At 35.1% G+C, this 26,091-nt stretch overlaps 2 protein-coding genes across 8 annotated transcripts; one reads left to right on the top strand and one right to left on the bottom strand.

Moving 5' to 3' along the window:
- Window positions 1–1,459: 1,459 nt before the first annotated feature.
- LOC128241474 (vacuolar fusion protein CCZ1 homolog) lies at window positions 1,460–13,404 on the bottom strand. 2 transcript variants are annotated; one of them, XM_052958422.1, is made up of 13 exons: window positions 13,339–13,404; window positions 12,417–12,517; window positions 12,088–12,185; window positions 11,762–11,852; window positions 11,362–11,484; window positions 10,758–10,847; window positions 10,307–10,482; window positions 9,211–9,372; window positions 8,624–8,769; window positions 5,698–5,812; window positions 5,077–5,226; window positions 4,732–4,859; window positions 1,460–3,777 (listed from the first exon to the last, which is right to left on the bottom strand). In XM_052958422.1, exons 2-13 carry the CDS (start codon window positions 12,504–12,506, stop codon window positions 3,722–3,724), a joined length of 1,425 nt encoding a protein of 474 aa, XP_052814382.1. In that variant the 5' UTR covers window positions 12,507–12,517; window positions 13,339–13,404; the 3' UTR covers window positions 1,460–3,721. The 2 variants fall into 2 exon arrangements, with proteins under 2 accessions (XP_052814382.1, XP_052814392.1); XM_052958432.1 differs by having other exon boundaries at window positions 5,698–5,809.
- A 57-nt stretch (window positions 13,405–13,461) lies between these two features.
- Window positions 13,462–25,814, top strand: LOC128225111 (HSPB1-associated protein 1-like). 6 transcript variants are annotated; one of them, XM_052935141.1, is made up of 9 exons: window positions 13,462–13,499; window positions 16,666–16,699; window positions 17,030–17,207; window positions 20,332–20,513; window positions 20,849–20,985; window positions 21,144–21,276; window positions 21,617–21,736; window positions 23,902–24,015; window positions 24,668–25,810. In XM_052935141.1, exons 3-9 carry the CDS (start codon window positions 17,039–17,041, stop codon window positions 25,502–25,504), a joined length of 1,692 nt encoding a protein of 563 aa, XP_052791101.1. In that variant the 5' UTR covers window positions 13,462–13,499; window positions 16,666–16,699; window positions 17,030–17,038; the 3' UTR covers window positions 25,505–25,810. The 6 variants fall into 6 exon arrangements, with proteins under 6 accessions (XP_052791101.1, XP_052791100.1, XP_052791099.1 ...); XM_052935140.1 differs by lacking the exon at window positions 13,462–13,499 and having other exon boundaries at window positions 14,425–16,699; XM_052935139.1 differs by lacking the exons at window positions 13,462–13,499; window positions 16,666–16,699 and having other exon boundaries at window positions 16,721–17,207; window positions 24,668–25,811.
- The last annotated feature ends 277 nt before the right edge of the window (window positions 25,815–26,091 follow it).

The following is a 26,091-nucleotide window of genomic DNA, read 5'->3' as shown; positions in this document are numbered from 1 at the left end:
GTTCCTCTCTGCGCGAATGTTTCGAGGTAAATCTGACTTGCAAATATGTGTGCACATGCATCGATAAATATTCCGTATTAAAATGTAGCATTACGGCATTCTAATTATAGTGTAGCATGACGAAATGAAAGGAAAATGGTCAATTACTAAGGTAAGGAATCACCCACTGTCTCACGTTCCTGTAAAGTATAACTTGATTCCAGGCATTTTACAAAAGTGCTGGTAACATCAGCTTAAATACAAACAAATCTATATCAGTAGTTTACAACAAATGAGACTAATATCAATCAACCATATTGTAATAACTTATTTACCACGTGCAGGTTTAACTAAGGAATACCAGTCTGATCCTTTAATAATCCCAGTAATATTATGCCAATCAAATTAATCCTTTGTTTGATCTGGTCTGACAAAATAAAATACTTGTTACAATACGAAGATGGCGTCAAGGAATTATCATACGGCAAATGAGCTTCTTTAATACACTAACAGGTGCAGCGTTTCGGAAATATCTTAATTATGGCCCTGTGTAACAAGACAATTGCTGCAATATGTGACTAGCAGGAATAGGATTAGGTCGCGCAGCAGTCAACAAAATCGTTTAAAGAGGATAAAATTATAGTGTTCTATTTCTTTAACGTGCCCGGTAAAGCATCAATACATGGATACAACTTTTATGGGTTGAACCAGTACTCAGTACATCATTTTCCCAATACTACCTTTTATGTACCGAGTGCAAGGCAACTGGTATCATATTTTAACGTCTTTTGGTGTGACACGACCAGGGTATGAACCCTACATGCATCAACCGGGAATGTGCGTTTTTCTCCATCCCTATCAATAGGTTTAAAGATGCATTCTTATTCCAAGATAAGGTTCACCACAATTAATAATATTGTTTTAATATTTCAAACATGATGAATAAATGTCGAAAACAATGGTTCTTATGAAGGATATCGAGTTTAATTTGAAAGTAATGAGCATAAAACACAAATTTTCTACCTTATGAAACTATAGTAGACCACAGTAAATCTTTTAGCATTCACCGATTATTTAATATGTTTGCGTTTCCTGCTAAATACACGGTTACAATCTTGTTATCAGTAATTAATATTTTCCATAAATGCATTATTTAGTAAGAAATTAAAGGTTTATCAGTCAAAAATGATGTATGTTATATATGTGTATGTATTGATTTTAAATAAGAGTGCCACTTTAAAACTTTTGACATTTGTTTGAGCTAACAATAGCTTTCATAGAAGTGATGAATAGTCCATGAAGCTCATTGGAATCAGGTGTGGTTAAATATCGTTTTTTCGACATGAGCATGTGATTTCATTCTGCCATTGTTCGACAATATATTTTTCAGACCAAGTTAAATTTCAAACACTACATGGCACATTGTGCCACAAGAACCTTGATAACAGTGACTTTTAGAAGTCAAAAATCCAACAGCAAGTCAATTTGACGCATTTATTGCACTTTTTTCTTTAAATTAAATTGAATAGTTAGTGAAATTACATTCATTATATATTACAATTCACTAAAATAATCACATATAAAACAATTATTTCAAATCAAAAATAAATAAAAACACACAAATAAACACAAATATTTCACTTAAAATCTGTGTACATTTTTAAGGGAAACACTCATAATACATACAGCACTGATATGTGAATGTTTTGGTTTCAGCTATGGCAACCGGTTGATTCAGCTTGTGAATGTCATACTTGTCACTTGCATCCACACAATTTTGAGACCGAGATCACTAAGATTTATTATTTTATTTCTGCAGCCATATATAATTATGTTTTGAGCATGTTGATTTCAAAGTCAACCACTGTTCATATTCAAGTTTTGAGTTAAACAAAGTGTTTAATTATGTTGCAAAAATGTTATTACATGAACAAAGATGTTACAAATAATCAGTTCTACAATCAAGTACACATCATTTATCAAAATTAGTTAAATTACAGATATTGTGAGACACTTAAGCATTCAGTTTTCTGAGCCCTAGACTGAAACGCAGACTCAAGACATTAGTAAAACAGACCCTGGCATAAAATTAAGTTCATAAAGGACCTCCAACACAATATGTTATAAAAAACATTATAATGTATTTGCATACATTCCGGAGCTTCGTTTCCAATTACAGGGATCTAGTGTAAATCAAGCTTGTCACTGCTAATTACAGAAGGAATGACAAACAACTTGATATAAATGAATCTCAGCCTTATAATTAACTGATCATGAATGGTTTGTGTATTTGCAATTATAAAGATATATATAATTTCATATATTTAATACAAGAAAAAAATGCACATTAGAAAATGTTTGCATTGCACAGCTTTTCTCATAAACACTGAACAAAGTTATTCTCCAATCAAAGATTGAGAGCAACAATAAAAGCATAAAATTCACCTAACTGCCCTTTTAGAAATAATTTCAAATGTTGATCAAGAGCTGTCCTAAGACAGCGCGCTCGACTACGCCGCTTTGACTTAGAATACAATAACGATGTAATAATACCAAGTTTGGTCTCTTTATGTCAAACCTAACTAAAATTATTCGATATGTAAGGTGACTTTGATGCTGCCCTCCCACCAGCCCGCCCAAACAATGACGCAAGTCATTCAAATAACTTGATTTCCCGTTATGAAAATCTGGTTAAGAATATACAAATATGCCTTTCAAAGGAAAAAAAATAAAAAATTCAAGGACCATTATTTGTATTTAGGCTTAAAACGGAGTTATGTTTCTTGTTGCAAGATGGTCGTAAATAATTTTGAATTTTATTAAGTGCATTTCATGAACGGTATAGAAGTTTTTTTATTAAAATCCCAACTTGCCCTTAACTTTTACTTGCCTAAAACTTTAACCTAAGTCAATCAGGGTCAATTGAATGAAGGGTATAGAAGTTATTAAATAATATCCCAACCTGCCCTAAAACTTTAACCTAAGTTCCATAGTCAATCAGGGGCCATAATTTGTATAAAAGATAATATGGAGTTATCTAACCTCATTATGTGATGGCTCTGAACATCTGTGTGAAGTATTAAGTCAATTGAATGAATGGTATTAGAGTTTTAAGTGAAAATCCCAACTTGCCCTAAAACTTTAACCTGCCCTAAAACTTTAACCTAAGTCAATCAGGGGCCATAACTTGTATTTAGGATAATATGGAGTTATGTAACCTCATTGTGTGATGGTCCTGAACAACTGTGTGAAGTATTAAGTCAATTAAACAAAGGATATAGAAGTTATTAATAAATATTCCAACTTGCCCTAAAACTTTAACCTAAGTTCCATAGTCAATCAGGGGCCATAATCTGTGTAAAGAATAATATGGAGTTATCTAACCTCATCATGTGATGGCCCTGAACAACTGTGTGAAGTATTAAGTCAATTGAATGTAGGGTATTGGACTTATAAGTGAAAATCCCAACTTGCCCTAAAACTTTAACCGGACGCAGACGCCGACACTGACACCGACGCCGACCCTGGGGCGAGTAGTATAGCCCACCTATTCTTCGAATAGTCGAGCTAAAAAAACTTACTGGCACAAATCTGATACCAAATATTTCAATATCTGCAAGGCTGTCAAAAATAAGTCCTAATGGGTATCTATCAACATGATCTTAACAACAGCAAGGAACGGTTTAATTTAAACCACAATGCATCATGTATATACAAAGTAATACTAGACGTGTAGGAGAGGTCAGTCCTGGAAAAATATACTGTTGAAGCTCATTCCACATAGCTTCTTCACCTCATCTGAAACAAACAGAATACACTTACTGAATACTACATGTACATTCAAAATTTAGGTAGGTAAATCTGTTTTAGTAAATTGGGTTAAGTAAAGTATACAAGCTCTATACAAGCTCATTTTGGCTGATTACCCATGTCATCATTCTTGAAAACCAGAGTTATGATGCTATGCGTACCCCAGATTCATTAGATTTATCATTATCAAACCTCTGATGAATGAGAATGCCATGTCAAGTGTAAAGGGAAATAATGGGAATATAAAAACAACTCTTCCAGAATCCGGGAGTTGTCGCCATAAATATGAAAAATTTGAAAATTGTCACCACTTTTGTGATTTTGTCGCAAATGGCAACAATGGCGAACACCGTCGCAAATGGCAACAATGGCGAACACCAGCAGGAAGCCTGAGTGTAGTCATTCATACTAAGTTTCATGTTGATATTTTGTCAGTCATGGCTGCATTGCAAAAAAATTTATTGAAAAAGCTTTTTATCTTTGAAGTACAGAAATGTATTTCTCCCACCACAGATAAGTAGATCCAGATATTTGGCCATGCTGGAAATCCTTTAAGGCAAAGGTAAAAAAGTACACGTATGTATGAATTCAATAAAAATAGATTAAACTAATAATCACTTTTGTACAACTTGGTTGGAGAAAAGGCATCTTCCATGGCCGGGGTGAGATAGGTTCATCCCTACCCTCACGCAGGGGATTCTGCGGAAAATTGTAAACCAGTTACCCCAAACACCCTACACTCGAGTTGGGATGAACCTATCTTACACTCTCGGCCATGAAAAATACTTATAACCATTCACTTTTACATTTAGTTTGATTCTTCCTTGTATCTAAATGCTACAGTAATGACAGTTACACATTTTTGTTGTCAATTGATCTTGAATTTTATTTGAAATGCAAAATACTTGATACCAATAAAAGGAAATATATGTGGCTGCCTACCATTGACTTCTATGAGGTTAAGGTTCTTCTGGTTGATGACGACAACCATCTCCCGCTGGTCTGATTTCTTCCCCACGACCCAGCAGTCATTCAGGGTGCGAACAAATGTCTCACCATCCTGGTTGTTCCTATAACCAGCACAAGAATGAGATTAAAAATAAACTTATAATTATTGCCATTCATTTAAACATTAAAATCTGACCAGTTTAAGCTTGTATTGATTATGATAAAATCTTTGTTCACTACACGTTCTTGATACATTTCATAATACAGTAGTGCCTATTGATTTAAGGTATACATCAGTTATATGAATAAAAGATGAGTGTATTATAGAGAGCAGCTAACCTCTGTAGGTCGGAGCTGATATCACTGAGTAGTTTCAGGGTCTCCTGTGACACAAAGACACCGGAGGTTTTCTTGTGGTCCGCATGTATAGTCGTCTTCTGTGCCAGGTTCATGTGGTTAAAGTATATGTACTTGAAGACTGGCTCTGAACTGTGGGGTTATAATAATATTAATAATAATAATAATAATAATAATAATAATAATAATAATAATAATAATAATAATAATAATAATAATAATAATAATAATAATAGCAATAACAATAACTTACAACAACAGCAACGACAACAACAATAACAGTCATAATATTAATCAATTATATGAGTTGTCACAGAGAAAGCATGGTCACCTATTACAACACATTCAAGTTAAAGGATTGAAAAGTTTTGATGGATCATTGTAAAATTCAATAACATGCAAGTGATAATGATATGTTTACAACGTATTCATGTAATTTTATCCTCAAAGTAAGTGACATTGTAATTAACTGATATTTAAGACCGAAGTTAGGTAAAATGTTCTTGTAATTAATATATTTTTGAACAATTTTTTTTAAAATGTATGAATGTTTTCATTACAAAAGTAATGCAGAGAATTGAATATAGGGAAGGTGTTATATACCTTGGTCTTTTAGATGAGTATTGCTCCCCAATCTCAGATGCAATGACTGACAACTGGGGACCTAGGAAGGAGTCCATGTTCTTGCACAACTCAAATGTCACCGGGGAACTTGCTGCTGATACAAATCACATATTAAGTACAATTTGTACAAGCAGCATTTCATGTCAGTAATTCATGTCAGTAATGAAGTACAATTTGTACAAGCATCATTTCATGTCAGTTATGAAGTACAATTTGTACAAGCATCATTTCATGTCAGTAATGAAGTACAATTTGTACAAGCATCATTTCATGCCAGTAATGAAGTACAATTTGTACAAGCATCATTTCATGTCAGTTATGAAGTACAATTTGTACAAGCATCATTTCATGTCAGTTATGAAGTACAATTTGTACAAGCAGCATTTCATGTCAGTAATGAAGTACAATTTGTACAAGCAGCATTTCATGTCAGTAATGAAGTACAATTTGTACAAGCAGCATTTCATGTCAGTTATGAAGTACAATTTGTACAAGCATCATTTCATGTCAGTAATGAAGTACAATTTGTACAAGCAGCATTTCATATCAGTTATGAATTGTACAAGCAACATTTCATGTCAGTTATGAAGTACAATTTGTACAAGCAGCATTTCATGTCAGTTATGAAGTACAATTTGTACAAGCAGCATTTCATGTCAGTTATGAAGTACAATTTGTACAAGCAGCATTTCATGTCAGTTATGAAGTACAATTTGTACAAGCAGCATTTCATGTCAGTTATGAAGTACAATTTGTACAAGCATCATTTCATGTCAGTAATGAAGTACAATTTGTACAAGCAGCATTTCATATCAGTTATGAATTGTACAAGCAGCATTTCATGTCAGTTATGAAGTACAATTTGTACAAGCAGCATTTCATGTCAGTTATGAAGTACAATTTGTACAAGCAGCATTTCATGTCATTTATGAAGTACAATTTGTACAAGCAGCATGAAGTATTACATGTCATTTATGAAGTACAATGTGTTCCTGCAGCATTAGACGTCAGTAATTAAGTACAATGTGTACTTGTAGCATTACACATCAGTTATGAGGTACAATGTGCACTTGCAGCATTACACGTCAGTTATGAAGTACAATGTGTAACTGCAGCATTACACGTCAGTCATGAAGTACAATGTGCACTTGCAGCATTACACGACATTTATGAAGTACATTGTGTACCTGCAGCATTACACTTCAGTTATTAAGTAGGATTTCTACCTGCAGCATTAGACGTCAGTTATAAGGTACATTGTGTACCTGCAGCATTACACGTCAGTTATGAAGAACAATGTGTACCTGCAGCATTACGCGTCATTTATGAAGAACAATGTGTAACTGCAGCATCACACGTCAGTTATGAAGTACAATATGCACTTGTAGCATTAGACGTCAGTTATGAAGTACAATGTGTAACTGCAGCATTACGTGTCATTTATGAAGTACAATGTGTAACTGCAGCATTACACGTCAGTTATGAAGTACAATGTGCAGTTGCAGCATTACACGTCATTTATGAAGTACAATGTGTACCTGCAGCATTACAAGTCAGTTATTAAGTATGATGTGTACCTGCAGCATTAGACATCAGTTATAAAGTACATTGTGTACCTGCAGCATTACGTGTCATTTATGAAGTACAATGTGTACCTGCAGCATTACACGTCAGTTATTAGGTATGATGTGTACCTGCAGCATTAGTTGTCAGCTATGAAGTACATTGTGCACTTGCAGCATTACACATCAGTTATGAAGTACAATGTGTACCTGCAGCATTACACGTCAGTTATTAAGTATGATGTGTACCTGCAGCATTAGTTGTCAGTTATGAAGTACATTGTGCACTTGCAGCATTACACATCAGTTATGAAGTACAATGTGTACCTGCAGCATTACACGTCAGTTATTAAGTATGATGTGTACCTGCAGCATTAGACCTCAGTTATGAAGTACATTGTGTACCTGCAGCATTAGTTGTCAGTTATGAAGTACATTGTGCACTTGCAGCATTACACATCAGTTATGAAGTACAATGTGTACCTGCAGCATTACACGTTAGTTATTAAGTATGATGTGTACCTGCAGCATTAGACCTCTGTTATGAAGTACATTGTGTACCTGCAGCATTACACATCAGTTATGAGGTACAATGTGTACCTGCAGCATTACAAGTCAGTTATGAAGAACAATGTGTACCTGCAGCATTACATGTCAGTTATTAGTACAATGTTTACTTGCAGCATTACACGTCAGTTATTAAGTACAATGTGTACCTGCAGCATTACATGTCAGTTATTAAGCATGATGTGTACCTGCAGAATTACACGTCAGTTATTTAGTATGATGTGTACTTGCAACATTACACATCATTTATGAAGTACAATGTGTACTTGCAGCATTACACGTCAGTTATGAAGTACAATGTGTACCTGCAGCATTACATGTCAGTTATTAGTACAATGTGTACTTGCAGCATTACACGTCAGTTATGAAGTACAATGTGTACCTTCAGCATTAAACATCAGTTATGAAGTACAATGTGTACAAGCAGCAATACATGTCAGTTATTAGTACAATGTGTACCTGCAGCATTACATGTCAGTAATGAAGTACAGTACATTTTTTCAGTAAAAAGTCAAATGCTTTATTTGTAGAGTGAAAAGAAGTCAATTTAAAATGCATTACACTAGTGTAATACCAGAAAATATATAAAGAAAATGGTGATTTTGTTTGGTTTTGGAAAATTTTGTCTTAGATACATGTCACCATAATACAGTTATCTGCTAATACCAGTAAATTTAAGTTTTGCCTGTTTTTAAAATTTGCAACAAAATCAATCCAAGAGAATAAGGAATAACCCTTAAAATATTAAAACAAACATCAGGTATAATTGTACTCACTGTTGATGAGCATGCAGACACTGGCGGAGAGGGCTCGGTACACAAGCAGCAGGCATTCTTCATTCTCCACCTCTGTGTTCACATACACACGTGGGATTTTACCCAGGTTTTGTTCATCAAGCAGACTTGGCGGACCTGTGATAAATCTATACACAAAAATGGATTAAAGTTAAAAAAAAATTACTGCAAAATTAATAGAATCATAAAATTCGTTGTATTTGCAAAGGATGATTTATTCACACAACACATACAATAAACTCTAGTGTTTGAATTGTTATCTGTTTGTTAATTAAGAATATTACTTATATATAAGTCTTATTTAATTTAAGTGTCAACTGGTTTTACAATTAACAAAAGGTTGACATGGGCTGAAGCCCTGTCAAATACTAGTAGGCTAAATGTACTGATAACAAAAGCACAACCCATGAGGTTATGGGTTCGATCCCCCAACTTCCTTATGGCCTCTCAAAATGGACATTGGTTCTGGTTTCCAGCACGGTATGGTGTGCAGCATGATTATATAAGGCTATAGTTAGCAATCAAGTTAAAAGCAATAAGAATAAACAGAATGAATAACAATTCCTTACTTTCCAAAGTGTGTTGTGGTGACGTTAGATGTGGATACATGACGTGGGGTGGATGGCTGACTGGTTCCGCTAGCTTGTAGCTCCTGCTCCAAGTACGACGGGAACAGACTGGTTGTCAGGTACTTGTACATGATCCGCATGTCATCCTGCTCCAGACCAGACCTGCACAAGGTGCGTTGAATCATCACATTGCAATAACATCATATAAAACAAACTCTCTGTTTTAAAAGCAAATTATGCTAAAATAATTATTAACATAATATCATTGACAACATGTGGATTCATACACTTAATTAATAAAGGTTCAAAAATATATGTATAGGTATAGTTTATTGACTTATATATAAGATATATGCACAAATTCTGGAGCGAAGTAATGTTGCTTCCTTTCAAAAAGCACAATGTATTAACATGCAAAAACAAGTGCAGATTTTTCCAATTAAATTAACTAACTTGTTTTTTACAAAAACGTTAAACTGTAAAATGACACTTTAAATCAATGGTTGCATAGTTCAAGAAAAAAACATGTCAATTTGACAAAGATGAATTTTAAGTATAATTATTATGACTTTTCAAGGTAAACCATGTGAACGGAATGTGGACACGGTAAAAACCTGCATAACGTCACTTTCAATGCAACCTCAAAATGACGACATTCCACTCTTTCATCTATAATGACACTCCATGGAAATGTCCTAGATGTCCCATAGAACATTGAAATCAGTCCCGCGAAATTAACACACCCGATATCAACAGTTCACACATCCAATACCAAATGATATCAGATGCTTGTGAACAACTGATATATAGAGAGTTAGGTTTGTGTATGTAATAAGCCTAAATTTATACTACTGTTTAACTTTCATGAATGTGACTTGAGCTGTTCATCAAAACAATAAAACTTAAAGGTGAACACAAATATCTGAGATTGTTATCATTGAGTAAAGTATAACATAATTCTAGCAGCTGGTGTTTGAAAAAAACACTCACACATTCAGCTCAATCAAACTTGTTTATTACAAATACAAGACTGAACAGAATGGACAGCAGAATCACAGAAGAGCAGGAACTTAGAACCAACTAGAACTTGGCATACCATACAAGCTGGTCGTTGTAGAGGAATGCTGTGTACTTTACTGTGGGGAATGTTGCCTCGAGGGTATTGATGAAGCACTGGACGCGGAGGTATGTGTTCTTGTCCAGAGGAAGAAATGAGATGCCGCAGAACACGTCCAGAATGTCGCTACTTGCCGGTCGCAAGGTCTGCAGGTACTGCGAACACAGAATATAAGAACAGAATTGCAATGTATATATTATTTTACATTTGGGGTTCAGCTTATTAGTACGTGTAAATGCTTTTATCACACATCAAGTTTGTTCTAATCTTAGAACTTAACTTTCATCTAAAAGGGTGTCAAAATGTAACAACATAGTATGAGCTTACATTGTATTTAATTGTCTTTTATAAGTATTTAGAAAACATACAGAAAAACATTGACTAGTTGAAGTCACTTAGACTCACATATTTTGAAGACTAGATTACTTACCCTTGAGAAGAAGTGGTCAAAGCGACTTTGTAATGATTCCACATTGCCTTCTAACTTCTCTAGCAGTGCATATATTGAGCCATTGAACAACTGCAATGCCATAAATCATTACAATGGTAGTATTCTACACAAGATTACTCGATGCAAAGACACCAGTATGAATCAAGTTTCATGCAATATATTTCAAAATATCAGGTCATTGTTTTTAAAGCAAATTTCCTCTTTACTGGTATATTGTTGTATACATGCAGTGTTTCTTTGTACTTGGATATTGTTGTTGAAGAAAAGCTTCTATCACATACTTGACACTTTATATAAGCATTTTACATGCTTTAAACATATGTAAATACATGCTTTTCAAGCTGATCCCTTCAGGTGGGCCTCACCATGTTCATGTGCTAGGATATACAACATGTACGAGTACATATAGGCAAACACTTCACATGCTTTACACACACGCTTTGTTAAACCTTGTACCTTGTATGAATATCACCTTGTTTATGTGATATTTCATGTCTGAATATTTTATTGACATTTTTATCAAGTTAAGCGCCAAAAAGTGTTTGAAACATTGACGTGTCCCCTATATGAGACAGGTGCTCACTGTGTACATGCGGTAAGCTTGACGCAGCAGGGCCTCCAACACAGTGTCCTGCACATCTTCATCATGATACTCGACCACTGTCTGCCCATCCCGCGTCTTCTCTGTGTATGGTACAGATACCGTCTACAAAAAACAGCACTCTGTAAACACTAATGATTACAAGCTTGTTTGGTATTGTAAATTATGAACAATGTAAGTCTGTCTTCATTGGAGTCATAATGATACCTTAATGCTGTAGCTACAACTTATATACATACATACATCATGTAACAAAACAAACCATTTAGTCACCAGAAGGTTATAAACATCAAAACATAAATAAAAAACAATCAATAAAATAAGGCAATATTTAACACAGATGTACATATCAAGAAGTCATTTCAAAGAAGACTAGCTCTACCATGATGAACCAGAAGTCCTTCTCCGGCTGCAGGAACACCTGCCGGGTCTTCTGGGTATGGAGGGCCTCACATGGCTTATCAGTAAATGTACTGAAAATACAAGCAAACTTGTAAAGCACTTGGACCTATACTAAAGCAATTTAAAAACTTTACTAAACACATACAATGCTATAAAAAATGTAAAAACCTAAACAAATTAAAACAGTCCATACATACTAACTAACACCATTGTGTCAAAGAACTAACATTAAGACAAACATAACAAACATTCAAGCGAAAAGTAAAACATCCTGCATTAGAAGGTTCCATGACTGTATCTACTTACCATGCGAATGTAACAAGGGCCTCGCACAATCCAACTTTCTTTATCTTTGTGTCAATGTCTTCAGTTTTAGGGTAATAGAACATAATCTTTTTATGTTCCTGTAAAATGCAAAAGAAAAACATCATGGGTTTTTCTGAAAATTCTTATGAACTCCAAGCATATAAAGCTAAACATAAAATAAAATATATAAAACCATTCAAAGTCTTTAAATTCATTCTTAAATTAGAAATAACATCTATTAAAGCTTTACACCTCTCAGGAGGAATGGTGACCTGGATTTCTGATTTTTGCATTCTTCTAACTTGTTCTATGATACTTGATGAACATACCTCTCCTTCCCTTGGCCCATATGTCGGGTTGAAAATGAAGAAGTTCTGCAAGGTAATTTGAGCCCGCGACATTTCTGCTGTCTGCTTCATATCACATTGGCCTTAAAAAGATCATTGATTAAGCAATGATCATGCCACATTTTTATATTATATATTTTATAAGATGGTATCATACATTAGAAATTATAACTTTTTCAATAAGGCTTATATGTGTTTTGAAATGGATACCAGAAATCTTTAGGTAGCATTGATTTTAATGAAATACATAATAATATTTCTATTATCAATGTGGATTGCATTGAACTTCATTTGTACCAACATTCAAACATTTTTTTTGTTTTAAACAGTTATTTAATTTTCTCATATACAAAAAATATCAGTTTCTCATGTCAGCACTTTTTTTCCATATATTGGGAAAAAGACCCTGACCAAAATTTGCATTATAAAACCTTTAAGAGAAGATTTCAGGCATTTTTTGCTCCATTTTGGAATAAACTACCTAAAAGAATTGAGATTTTTAGAGTCATCTAATAACTGGCAATTTTGGGATTAAATTCATCAACAAAATCATCAGTCTTGGAAACCTGATAAATGCATTATAAATGAACGGGAAATTGTTCAGAGTAGTTCCCGGTTCAAGTCAAAAGCCAGGTTTTTTATGACAGTAAGTTCATATGGGACTTTTTGAATCGGAAAATGTTGCTTAAATCCCTCATGTTCAGGTCACAGGCACCCGTTACCCAGACTATAATATTGCCTTAATACTTAAATTATCCGAAGATTGGCCATCCGAAATACCCTTTCATTCAGAAAACATAAAAATATGAATGATTTACAAGAATTAAGACAAATTCAAAAATACGAATATCAAACTGAATTACAATCTGTGAATATATGGTCATAAAACATAAAACGGACACACCATTTTAATCAAAAATAATATTTTAGCAGATCATTGAACTTTCTTCCCGTATTGGTAGCAGTCAACAATTGTAGCAGTAACAAAAAGTTGTGTTGAATTACTTCCCTTGTATTCAAATTTTCCATTTTCTTTACATGGCTTTGCTTATGAGGTATTGAAAGGTAATGGTACTAAATTTTGTTATGTCTACTCTTACGAACAAAATTAATCATCACAATTATTAACATACAAAATCAATAAAAGAATCAGGTTAGTCCTGACGATACGATAAAGATTGTATATCAGTAAAGTTCAATATTTACCGTACACTGAACAGTAATCCAGGATTTGTATACACTTATCTTGGACAAGAATATATTAAATGCGTTCATCATCTGCAATGCCAATTAGTCAAAATTTCTACTATAAGCCACATAGAGCTACTAAAAAATTCTAACAGATACTTAAAAGCATTACTGGTTGACGGTACATTTCCGAACCGGGCACAAATCCCGAACACCGGCTAAAACACGCGTTTATTTACTGTTATCGATTATTCGATGAACTTGATCAATACAGAGGCTTGCCTTGGTCACACTTGCGAAGTTTCATCGTGTTTTGTTATGTATTTTTCTAAAAAATGCCTTTCAATGTGTATACGCTTAAAGATCAAAATATAGCACATGGGGGAATTACGTCAGTTTCAAAGTTTATTTTTCTAACAGTCTCGGTGGCCCAGTGGTAAAGCGTCCGCCTACGGAGCGGGAGGTCCTGGGTTCGATCCCTGGCCGCGTCATACCGAAAGACGTTAAAAATTGGTACAAGTAGCTCCCTTGCCTGGCGCTCGGCATTTAAAGGGTAGTGCTTGGAAATGTGGTGTACTCAGTACTGGTTTAACCCAGGAAAGTTGTACCCCGTGTATCGGTGCTTTACACCGAGCACGTAAAAGAACCAAGGGGTCTCTTCGAAAAGAGCTAGGGTATCGTACCCGGACTTCCTTGTATCCCACAACTCCCTCTTCAGTGTGCTGTCCCTTTCTTATGTTCAGACACATAATTAATTTATAAAAAACACACAAAAAACTGGACCATGTTGGAAATAAGTGCTTGCACTTTCACGGGTTATCCTTGACCGCAAGGTCTAAAGAAATACATACAAACATACATATTGGCAATGGACATAATTTGCCTTTGGCCTTTTACAAAACAAGCATTTTATGGCAAAGACAAACACATATGTACATATAATCAAATATGTTAAATGAATATAATACTAAATAATGATAATGATACTGTAAACTGTGAAAGTTACAAGTGTAAAGTATATATTATGTGCTACTATTCTTAGTAAATTAGTCTATACGTACTGTATATGAAATATCAATGAAAACACAGTATATATTAAAACAAATATGTTGACTGTACAGATGATTCTTTCTAAGAAGCAGCTAAAGTTTTTAATCTATCTTCTCTAAGTTTCATAGCATGGTACACAAATTTTGCGTTGTTGTTAACAGTTTTCTTATTTTTACTACCCATAAGGTACTTAAATTTTGCCAGTGTCGGCCAGGTTGATTTGATACAATATTTATTTCTAAGATGTTCATAAAACATACAGCATAACATAAAATGGTATTCTGATTCTACAGTGTTCTGAGTACATAGCTTACAAGTTCTATTGTCCCTAACGCTATTTGTATATCTACCAGTTTCAATCTCTAAACAGTGGGCAGAGAGTCTGAATTTAGACAATTCTATTCTATATTTATCACTCTTAACGAAAATGAAATAATCTTCGCACACAAAATCCGTTTTGAACATACAATAATAATGCATTTTTGTTTGATTTGATAAAGCCTCATGCCATGTCTGAACATACTGATCTCTTATTCTTTGAGTTAATATATGAAGATAGTGAGCGGTGTTTTCAGGATTGAAAACGTTAACAATATTACCAAGACCAAGACTATATATATATATTTAACTAATGAGGCTTGCCATACAGTATTATTACGTGGGTTATGTATACCGATGTCTCTTTGTTTAAGAAGGACTATATGCATAAGCGAATCTGGAGTTTTCATTATTTTAAGCCGGTACTTTAAAGCTTGTTCCTTACATAATAATGATAAGGGAAACCGTCCAAGTTCCCCTAAAACTTCAACATTAGATGTTTGTGATTTAACACCAAGTACTTTCTTACAGAATTTCATATGTAGTAAGTCTATCTCTTTAAAATCTTATATACCCCATACTTCGGAACCGTACAATAATATTGGTACAACAAGAGAATCAAACAAAGAAAGTTTTGTTTTAACATCAAATGATACCCTACTAAATATAGAGAGTAAATGATTATATGCCTTTAGAGCCTGTTCACGTAACATTGTGACGGCATTGCGCATGTTACCAGTATGAGTAAAATTAATTCCTAGTTAACAAAAATTATCAACAACCTCAATAGCTTTATTGTTAGTACACCATCTAAAATTGTTAACAGTTTTCCTACTTTCAAATATACATATTTTAGTTTTATTAGTGTTAATTTTCAGTCCCCATTTACACGAATACTCATAAACAGAGTCTAATTGGTGTTGTAAGCTAACAGGGTTCGTTGTGAAGAGAGCAATATCATTTGCGAATAACAGCATAAAGATTGACAACAAATTTAAGTCTTGCTCAGTCATATCTGTAAGATTAAGTGAGTCCTTTACGTCATTTATAAACAAAATAAATAAAAGTGGGGAAAGAGGTTCCCCCTGTTTTACACCAAGAGTAATATCAAAACATGAAATTATATCTACCAGTCTTTTTAAATAGCTCTAAGTAACTCTCTGCGCTTCTTAGAAGAAATTAAGTTTTTTATTGACATTTCAAATTAAATCTTTAAATATGCATCATCGTTAAATAATGTGTCTGAACATTATTAAACAAATTTTTATTTTTTTATCATTTTACATTTATGATTTATTTATAATACTGCTTTAAAGTAATTGTTTAAGTTTTAAGTAGCTTTTAGTAGTTCTTAGTACCCGGTAGCTTTTATTAGTTCTTAGTAGCTCTTACCAGCTTGTAGCAGGTCCCTAGTCAATATTCAACAATAACAGATTTTGTAAAATAAGTACAAACCAAAGAAATTTGGGGGAAAAGAAAGTTTTAGCTTTGAAAGTGAGTTAGAAATCGGGCCCGAAATGGGTCTGACAGAAAAAACATGGTTGAGGGATTCTCATTGCATGAAATTATTGAAAACAAAATAAGATTTTCTAATAATGAAGTAGAATTTAAGAGTAAATGAAAAATAATGATAAAATATTGAATAATATTTCCATTTATTTATCATATGTTTCAGATAAAAGAAATGCTTCACTTTAAATATATGCCAGGTATAGTTGTGGCTCATTATATCTTTCTCCTTATGATAAACTGTTGTAAAAATGATTTCATATGTTTTATGTATGAAATTCACTCAATTTATGTTCACTCAATTCATGTTGTCATGTATTAAATATATATACTAATAAAACTTTGACTTGACTGGACTTTAAAATCCTAGTTTGTCTGAAGCAGCTATACATACTAAGTCTTCTCTTCTCAATCTAATTATAATGTCACAGAATGTCACTGAAAGTGAAATGTTCAGACTATTTTCAGGCTAGAAGTGAATTTGTGTACATGCAGCTGTAATCTAAAAATCTAATATGACCATATCGCAGAGATATAAGATGTGCTCAAGCTGCCAGTGGAGAGGTGAAGGGCAAGATTTCAGCTCTCCCCTTGTGTTTTATGGAGCTATCAGTACTTGGCCAGCAAGGAAATGGACAGTTCAAGACATCGCAGATATTCTCCAAGACAAACTGCTGAGATGTAAAATTGCAAGCTGTGATACAAAAGGTATATTGAAATTTGAGCAAATAAATGCAGACAGGAACTGTGAGGTACGTTATTCTATTAAAATATTTATTACCAGGATGCCCACTCTATAACTAAGATTAAGATTGATATTTTGTTTAAGTCTGAGTTTAAGATGAAAATAATTTATAGTTGTGAATTGTTATACTTTAAATTCTGTATACCTGCACTCGGAGAGATTTTTTATATAGAAATCTCCAACATTAAATATCTTTTGCTGGACTAGAATTTGACTGTCTTTGGGCCTGATGCAACATGGATTTCTTGAAAAACTAACGGCTCTAAACTGCTAAGTCATGAACTGCTTAGTCAGTGAATTTTCTTAGGAGAAAGTGACATGTCTTTTTATTGCTTAAATCAAATGGGTTTGAACTGAAATGGAAAGGAAATGAATGGTTGTCGTATACATGAAACACTAGAGATGGCATTTTTATGCCCCCGAAGTTGGGCATATTAAAATCGCACCGTCCGTCCGTCCGTCCGGCTCTGTAACTTTCCCTTGTATGGACAGATTTTAAAATAACTTGCCACATGTGTTCCACATACCAAGACGACGTGTGGCGTGCAAGACTCATGTCCCTACCTCAAAGGTCAAGGTCACACTTAGTGTTTATTCACAATGGAGTGCTGCATATAAGGACATAGAGTATAGGTTGTCGTGTCCGGGCTGTAACTTTCCCTTGTATCGACAGATTTTAAAATAACTTGCCATATGTGTTCCACATACCAAGACGACGTGTCGCGTGTAAGACCCGTGTCCCTACCTCAAAGGTCAAGGTCCCACTTAGTGTTTATTCACCATAGAGTGCTGCATATAAGCATAGAGTATAGGTTGTCGTGTCCGGACTGTAACTTTCTCTTGTATGGACAGATTTTAAATTAACTTGCCACATGTGTTCCACATACCAAGACGACGTGTCGCGTGCAAGACCCGTGTCCCTACCTCAAAGGTGAAGGTCACACTTAGTGTTTATTCACAATGGAGTGCTGCATAAAAGGACATAGAGTATAGGTTGTCGTGTCCGGGCTGTAACTTTCCCTTGTATGGACAGATTTTAAAATAACTTGCCATATGTGTACCACATACCAAGACGACGTGTCGCGTGTAAGACCCCTGTCCCTACCTCAAAGGTCAAGGTCACACTTAGTGTTTATTCACCATAGAGTGCTGCATATAAGCATAGAGTATAGGTTGTCGTGTCCGGACTGTAACTTTCTCTTGTATGGACAGATTTTAAAATAACTTGCCACATTTGTTTCACATACCAAGACGACGTGTCGCGTGCAAGACCCAAGTCCCTACCTCAAAGGTGAAGGTCACACTTAGTGTTTATTCACAATGGAGTGCTGCATATAAGGACATAGAGTATAGGTTGTCGTGTCCGGGCTGTAACTTTCCCTTGTATGGACAGATTTGAAAATAACTTGCCAAATGTGTTCCACATACCAAGACGACGTGTCACATGCAAAACCCGTGTCCCTACCTCAAAGGTCAAGGTCACACTTAGTGTTTATTCACAATGGAGTGCTGCATATAAGGACATAGAGTATAGGTTGTCGTGTCCGGGCTGTTACTTTCTCTTGTATGGACAGATTTTAAAATAACTTGCCACATGTGTTCCACATACCAAGACAATGTGTCGCGTGCAAGACCCGTGTCCCTACCTCAAAGGCCAAGGTCACACTTAGTGTTTATTTACAATTGAGTGCTGCATATAAGGACATAGAGTATAGGTTGTTGTGTCCGGGCTGTAACTTTCCCTTGTATGGACAGATTTTAAAATAACTTGCCACATGTGTTCCATATACCAAGATGACGTGTCGCGTGCAAAACCCGTGTCCCTACCTCAAAGGTCAAGGTCACACTTAGTGTTTATTCACTATGGAGTGCTGCATATAAGGACATAAGAGTATAGGTTGTCGTGTCCAGGCTGTAACTTTCTCTTGTATGGACAGATTTTAAAATAACTTGTCACATGTGTTCCACATACCAAGACGACGTGTCGCGTGCAAGACCCGTGTCCCTACCTCAAAGGTGAAGGTCACACATGGTGTTTATTCACAATGGAGTGCTGCATATAAGGACATAGAGTATAGGTTGTCGTGTCCGGGCTGTAACTTTCCCTTGTATGGACAGATTTGAAAATAACTTGCCACATGTGTTCCACATACCAAGACGACGTGTCGCGTGCAAGACACGTGTCCCTACCTCAAAGGTCAAGGTCACACTTAGTGTTTATTCACAATAGAGTGCTGTATACAAGGACATAGGGTATAGGTTGTCGTGTCCGGGCTGTAACTTTCCCTTGTATGGACAGATTTTAAAATAACTTGTTACATGTGTTCCACATACGAAGACGACGTGTCCTGTGCAAGACCCATGTCCCTACCTCTAAGGTGAAAGATACACTAAGTGTTTATTCACAAGGGAATTCTGAATATAAGGACATAACAGTGTAGGTTGTCAAGTATGGGTGGTATTTTTTTATGTTCAGAGGAAATTTAAAATAACTTGCCATATGTATTTGACACATAAAGGCAAGATCAATTTTTCATGTACTGACCTTGTTCGTAGGTCAATGTCACATTCGGGGGCATTCGTCACATACTGTGACAGCTCTTGTTCCAATCTTAAGTGTTGCTTGTTTGCATTGTAAAGTACAGGAAAATTAATTAGTAGAGTGTAACCTACATGCACAGATGTGAAGAGCATTGTTTATTTGAAAATAACTGAAAAGCAATTGTTGGCACACTGTGTAATTCTTAAAACTGGTCCTCGCTTTGAAAAGCCTTTGACAATGAAGAGTTCTTTACTAGTGTTTGTACCAATGTTTTTATTTTTTTTATTTTATGTACTCAACAACATGTATATATTGAACATAATTTCATTTATGGATGTTCCATCCCAATTTGTCTTATATTGTGTCAATGTTACATGGTCAGTATTATTATATTACATATTAAATCAAGTTCAGTGTTTTTGGGGCAATTCACTGATATAGTGTTTCTTTTTGCCAAATCAATGATGGTTTTTCCCTTATCAAAAGGCCCGCCACCATTCCCTTATAATTTGGAAAAAACACTGGATGATTCTCTATTGTCTAAGAGTACCAATGGGAGACAGAGTGTGCTCATGTCAAGGTTACATTTCACCATTACCTGGCATGGCTGGAGGACAGTGTGGGGTCAGACAATCCCCTACATGGTGTTGACAGAAAGAGGTTTTCCTGCTACATCGATTACAAGTACATGAAGGATGTGTTCCAGGGACATGAGGAATTTCTCAAGGTGGTGAAATTGACTATGAAAAACAAACAAATTGTAGAAGCTCAGTGTGTTTTTTTGAGATCTGTTTATTGTGAGTGCCTTTCAAATGGGGAAAATAATGATTAGTTTTGAATTTGGAAAATTCGTGATAATATCAAATATTTTTATGATAATTAAAAATAATTGTGTGTGTATACTGTTGTTATATATCTTGTTTAATTTTCAGAAATGTTATTTTTTGTTAAATTTTGTCATAATTGAGAAAATAAGACTTTGAGAGGATAATTAAAGATTATTTGTGTGGGGAAAAAAAGGCAGTGAACAGTGGGTACCTATACATCAAAACATGTTTGCAGGGAGTGGACTGGTCTGTCTTTGGTTTGTTGGGACGGGATGGGGCTGACAGCACGCTATGGGTGGGGAGTGGCGGCACATACACTCCTTGTCACCAGGACACATATGGCTTCAATCTAGTCGCACAGATACAAGGAAGGTATGGTATATTGGATTTGATTTTAAAACAATATAAACATATTTTTTCTCATAATTTTCTATGGTGATTTAGATGTTATCTTGAGTCTTGTGTAACATGTTAACAATGCCAATGTCCATATGTGTAGCAAGTGTCATCCCTGGCTTAAACTTTTTCAGGAAGCGTTGGTACCTGTTTCCCCCAAATCAGACCGCCCAGCTTTACCCTACCCGGGTTCCATATGAGGAGTCTAGTGTGTACAGCCAGGTCAACATCCGTGCACCCAACCTTTCACACCATCCAAAGTTCAAGGTAGGTTGTCAACTTCTTGTTGTTATAGTGTTTAGAAATGAAAGTTGTAAATATTGCATTGGTTTTCTCCCATATAATGTAACTGCAAAAGGTTTCATTTTTAAACAAAAGTTTTACATGAATATGCATGAAAGTTTCTAACTTAATAGTATTTCAGAATGAAGTCCACTTAAAATAGAAAAAATGTTACTGACTTAATAGTCATTAAAGTGCATATTGTTCAACTTTGCCCTGTACCATGATGTATTTACCCTAGCAGCTGTTAAATGCCAAATAGTCTTTTGTAACATTTTTGTATCATAGTATACATATTATCATATATTTTAATTGTTAACTACAGCAGTGTACCCCGTACATGATTGAGCTGGGCCCAGGGGAGGTGTTGTATGTTCCTCAACACTGGTGGCACTTTGTAGAGACCTTGGAACCATCCTTCTCCATTAACACCTGGGTCCCCCTGGTAACTTTAGCTTAAAACAGTTTTAAGGGACAAAAAAGTAAATTGTCTTTAATTGTGTGGCATGATCATTTATTTGTGTATTTCCTAAAATTAACAAAATAAAACATGACTACTTGCAGAACCTTTCAAATGAAAGCAAGAATTCTTTGAACTGAATAAATAAGATTGAAACGAAAGCATGTAAAACTTGTAGGTGAAAACTTTTTTCATCAACGAGCGTTTTAACTATCTAAAATAAAATAAAAAATCTCCATTTCTTGCTAGAGACAGTTGAAGCCATACATGCCATATCCCCTGGCGGGGGGAAAAATGCCCCGGAATTTCGATCCATCACCTGGTCTCTCAGCGGGAGATAAAAATTCTAGAATTAAAAAAAAACTCCACAAGGGTGAAATGACTGTTAAGAAAAGGTTTGATAAATGCCATAAGGAAACTTTTACAACAAGTGATCATTTTGTAATGATCAAAGGCAAAGAAATATTACTATTCTGCAAAAGGAAGAAATTTATAATTTTTATTCCATTCTCTTATAGTCTGAACGTCATCATAGCTGATAGTATTAAGCAGATTTTTTTTAAATACTTTGGAGGCAGGTAAATTTAATTGTCTCAAAACATATTTTTCCAACAACATAGTTTGTTCTGCAAGTGCATTACAGTATGACATGACAGTGTATCATAAGAATATGATAAATCATGACATAAAATAATTCTGTATAATGAAAAAGTAAGAGGTTTTCATAATAGAATATGATAAATCATGACATAAAATCATGATATATGTTAATACAGTTTTTCGTACTTGCGTCTGAAACTACTTTGAAATGTTGCCAACTTAGACCTGCTAAAAAATCCCCCTGAATACTACCAAAATCCCCCTAAATTTTCAGCTTTCTGAACAAATCCCCCTGAATGGTCTTCAGAAAATATGGCATGTATGTTTACAGTGCTTGTGTACATCATCTGCTGTTTTCAGTGTGTTTGTTCAATCTGCTATTTTAGTTTTTTCATTAAAGACCAGTAACAAGCTCAAGCCAAATGGAGGAGTCAGTGTGTCATCTTCTGTTTTCTCATGTGTTGTCTGCTCTATAGTGTTATAACTTTTACATTTCTGGCCATTGACAGCTCAAGCCACATGGAGGAGTCAGTGTGTCATCTTCTGTTTTCTCATGTGTTGTCTGCTCTATAGTGTTATAACTTTTACATTTCTGACCAGTGACAGCTCAAGCCAAATGGAGGAGTCAGTGTGTCATCTTCTGTTTTCTCATGTGTTGTCTGCTCTATAGTGTTATAACTTTTACATTTCTGGCCAGTGACAGCTCAAGCCAAATTGAGGAGTCAGTGTGTCATCTTCTGTTTTCTCATGTGTTGTCTGCTCTATAGTGTTATAACTTTTACATTTCTGGCCAGTGACAAGCTCAAGCCAAGTGGAGGAGTCAGTGTGTCATCTTCTGTTTTCTCATGTGTTGTCTGCTCTATAGTGTTATAACTTTTACATTTCTGGCCAGTGACAGCTCAAGCCACATGGAGGAGTCAGTGTGTCATCTTCTGTTTTCTCATGTGTTGTCTGCTCTATAGTGTTATAACTTTTACATTTCTGGCCAGTGACAGCTCAAGCCACATGGAGGAGTCAGTGTGTCATCTTCTGTTTTCTCATGTGTTGTCTGCTCTATAGTGTTATAACTTTTACATTTCTGGCCAGTGACAGCTCAAGCCAAGTGGAGGAGTCAGTGTGTCATCTTCTGTTTTCTCATGTGTTGTCTGCTCTATAGTGTTATAACTTTTACATTTCTGGCCAGTGACAGCTCAAGCCACATGGAGGAGTCAGTGTGTCATCTTCTGTTTTCTCATGTGTTGTCTGCTCTATAGTGTTATAACTTTTACATTTCTGACCAGTGACAAGCTCAAGCCAAGTGGAGGAGTCAGTGTGTCATCTTCTGTTTTCTCATGTGTTGTCTGCTCTATAGTGTTATAACTTTTACATTTCTGGCCAGTGACAGCTCAAGCCACATGGAGGAGTCAGTGTGTCATCTTCTGTTTTCTCATGTGTTGTCTGCTCTATAGTGTTATAACTTTTACATTTCTGGCCAGTGACAGCTCAAGCCACATGGAGGAGTCAGTGTGTTGTCTGCTGTTTTCTAGTCTCATGTAACTTTTCCATTTCAGGCCAGTGACAGCTCCAGCCATGTGGAGGAGTCAGTGTGCCGTCTTTTATTTTCCAGTCTTGCAAGCCATCTACTCTCCCCTGAACAGATACATGCCTGCCTCAACACTGGAGAGGTATATGTTAATATATAGTGTGCCTACAATATATTTTACTGTACAATAACCTTCTAGATATAAAATGCACATGTGTAACATGACCAATTACCTTGGCTTTAATTACTGTCAAGTTATGTACTTTGGTGGTTAGAGAAAGTCATACAAATACTTAAACTTGGTCATAAATTGATAACAATTCAAAAAATTGCCATGTGAGACATATTACCCGTAAACATGTGTACAACTCTTAGTGTCAGTCAATTATAGGTCAAAATAACATTCAACAGCCTTTTGTTTGGTTTGAAATAATTGTCTTCACTTTCACATAAACTCTGTGAACAATTCATAATCCAGGCATTTTTTTCTAAAAATACCAAGCTGTATCTGAAAAAACATTGTCTGGTTAGTGCACACGCTTCTCACATAGGTGACCTGGGTTCAATTCCTGGCCTGGGCGCATACGAGTTTTGTTTGTGGTCACCAAGCTGGACAAGTGGGTTTCCTCCCTTTAGAAAAGTACCAAGTTGTATTCACACACACTTAATTTTGAAGATTACATAGTTTATATTGTGTGCCGATCCTGTGATTGATATCCATATAAGAAATTATTCATACTTGTATTAACACAACTTATTTTGAGACACAATTTATTTTACCACCTTTTCTCCAGAGCCTCGAGTCCAGTAAGACAGACATGCAGTATGTGAAGATGGCTGTCCACAATCATCTGTCCGAGTCGAGTCCCACTAGGGCACCACCTGACAACCTTCACATGGTCAGGAGACACTTTCAAAACCATACAGTTGAAAGCTTGTCCCCTTGTGGGTGTCTAAAGGTTGGCCGAAAACGAAAGGCTGAATCTAATGAAGAACATGAGTGGAAATTGCTGTGTTCAGGTAGCAGACATCAGAAGCCTTGTGTGGACTCCTCAGATAGTTCTGAAAGTTCAATTTCCAGTGCAGTTGACTGTAGCAAGACTGCGAGTACTGTTGATTCCAAACTAAGAATCAGAAAAAAGGAAATTGTTCAGAGACAAACAAATGACATTCAGAAACAGGGAGCATCGAAACTTAATGATGATGGGACAAAAGAAACTAATATAAACATTGTTGCTTTGTCACCGATGTCATTTGACAAATTTTGTACATTTTTGAAAGGCACATTTGGGTACAATGGGTTTGATAACCTGGACAGTGCAGCAACTGGTGTACCCATTACAGATAACACTGGAAAAATGGTAAATGTAGTTACAGACATCACTGAAGGTGTTGAACAGGAGGAACACAAACATACTAAAACATGGCATAAATCTACAGTGGAAAATGTAGAAAGTGTTTCTTGTGAAACTGAAAGTGAACATGAAAGTTGTTGTGAAAACAAAAATCTGGATGATATTAGTTTACAAGAAAAGATCAGTAATGTGTCAGAGATTGATGTTATTAAAGCAGTCTTGCACCCAACTGTTATAACTCAGATTTGTAAACTGTTGACAGATGATGTTGTTTAAAATGTGTTGTAGTTAGAAATTCAAATGTGATTACATTTTTTTTAAAAAGAAACAAATTGAATCCACATGCTCGTCATTTCAAAAATGCAAAACAGGGTTTTAAGTTTCAAAACAGTTAAAAATATCAAGTTATATACAACCTATTAATCTCTAAAACAAGTGAAAAGCGTGAAAGAAATTATTTTGAGACATTTATTTTGGAATTTGTACATGTTTTTTTACAATACATCAGGAAAACTAATATTCCCTCTCATTCTTTGCCAAGCCCCCCAAAAATATGTTAAAATTGTATGTTTAAATTTTTGCCAAGTTTCAATGTCATTTCCTGGCAACAATGGCATGTTCTGTTAACACATGTTATACAATGGAATTTTCTGTTAGCACCAGTTATACAATAACATTTTCTGTTAGCACCAGTTATAAAATGACATTTTCTGTTAGCACCAGTTATACAATGGCATCTTCTTTTAACACAAGTTATACAGTGTCATTTTTTACTAACACAAGTTATACAATGGAATTTTCTGCTAACACAAGTTATACAATGACATTTTCTGTTAACACAAGTTATGCAATGGCATTTTCTG

This window comes from Mya arenaria, chromosome 2 (genome assembly GCF_026914265.1).
Source record: "Mya arenaria isolate MELC-2E11 chromosome 2, ASM2691426v1".
Lineage (NCBI taxonomy): Eukaryota > Metazoa > Mollusca > Bivalvia > Myida > Myidae > Mya > Mya arenaria.
The sequence above is the reverse complement of the archived record's forward strand: the minus strand, read 5'-3'. Positions and strand labels throughout refer to the sequence as shown.

Coding starts and splice junctions, on each gene's coding strand:
- LOC128241474 (XM_052958422.1), bottom strand. CDS start 12,506: ATGAAGCAGACAGCAGAAATGTCGCGGGCTCAAATTACCTTGCAGAAC. Junction 11,853..12,087: donor GCCCTTGTTACATTCGCATG/GTAAGTAGATAC, acceptor TTGTATTTTCAG/TACATTTACTGATAAGCCAT. Junction 4,860..5,076: donor ATCAGCTCCGACCTACAGAG/GTTAGCTGCTCT, acceptor TGCTGGTTATAG/GAACAACCAGGATGGTGAGA.
- LOC128225111 (XM_052935139.1), top strand. CDS start 17,015: ATGACCATATCGCAGAGATATAAGATGTGCTCAAGCTGCCAGTGGAGA. Junction 17,208..20,331: donor TGCAAGCTGTGATACAAAAG/GTATATTGAAAT, acceptor CTATTGTCTAAG/AGTACCAATGGGAGACAGAG. Junction 20,514..20,848: donor GACATGAGGAATTTCTCAAG/GTGGTGAAATTG, acceptor ACATGTTTGCAG/GGAGTGGACTGGTCTGTCTT.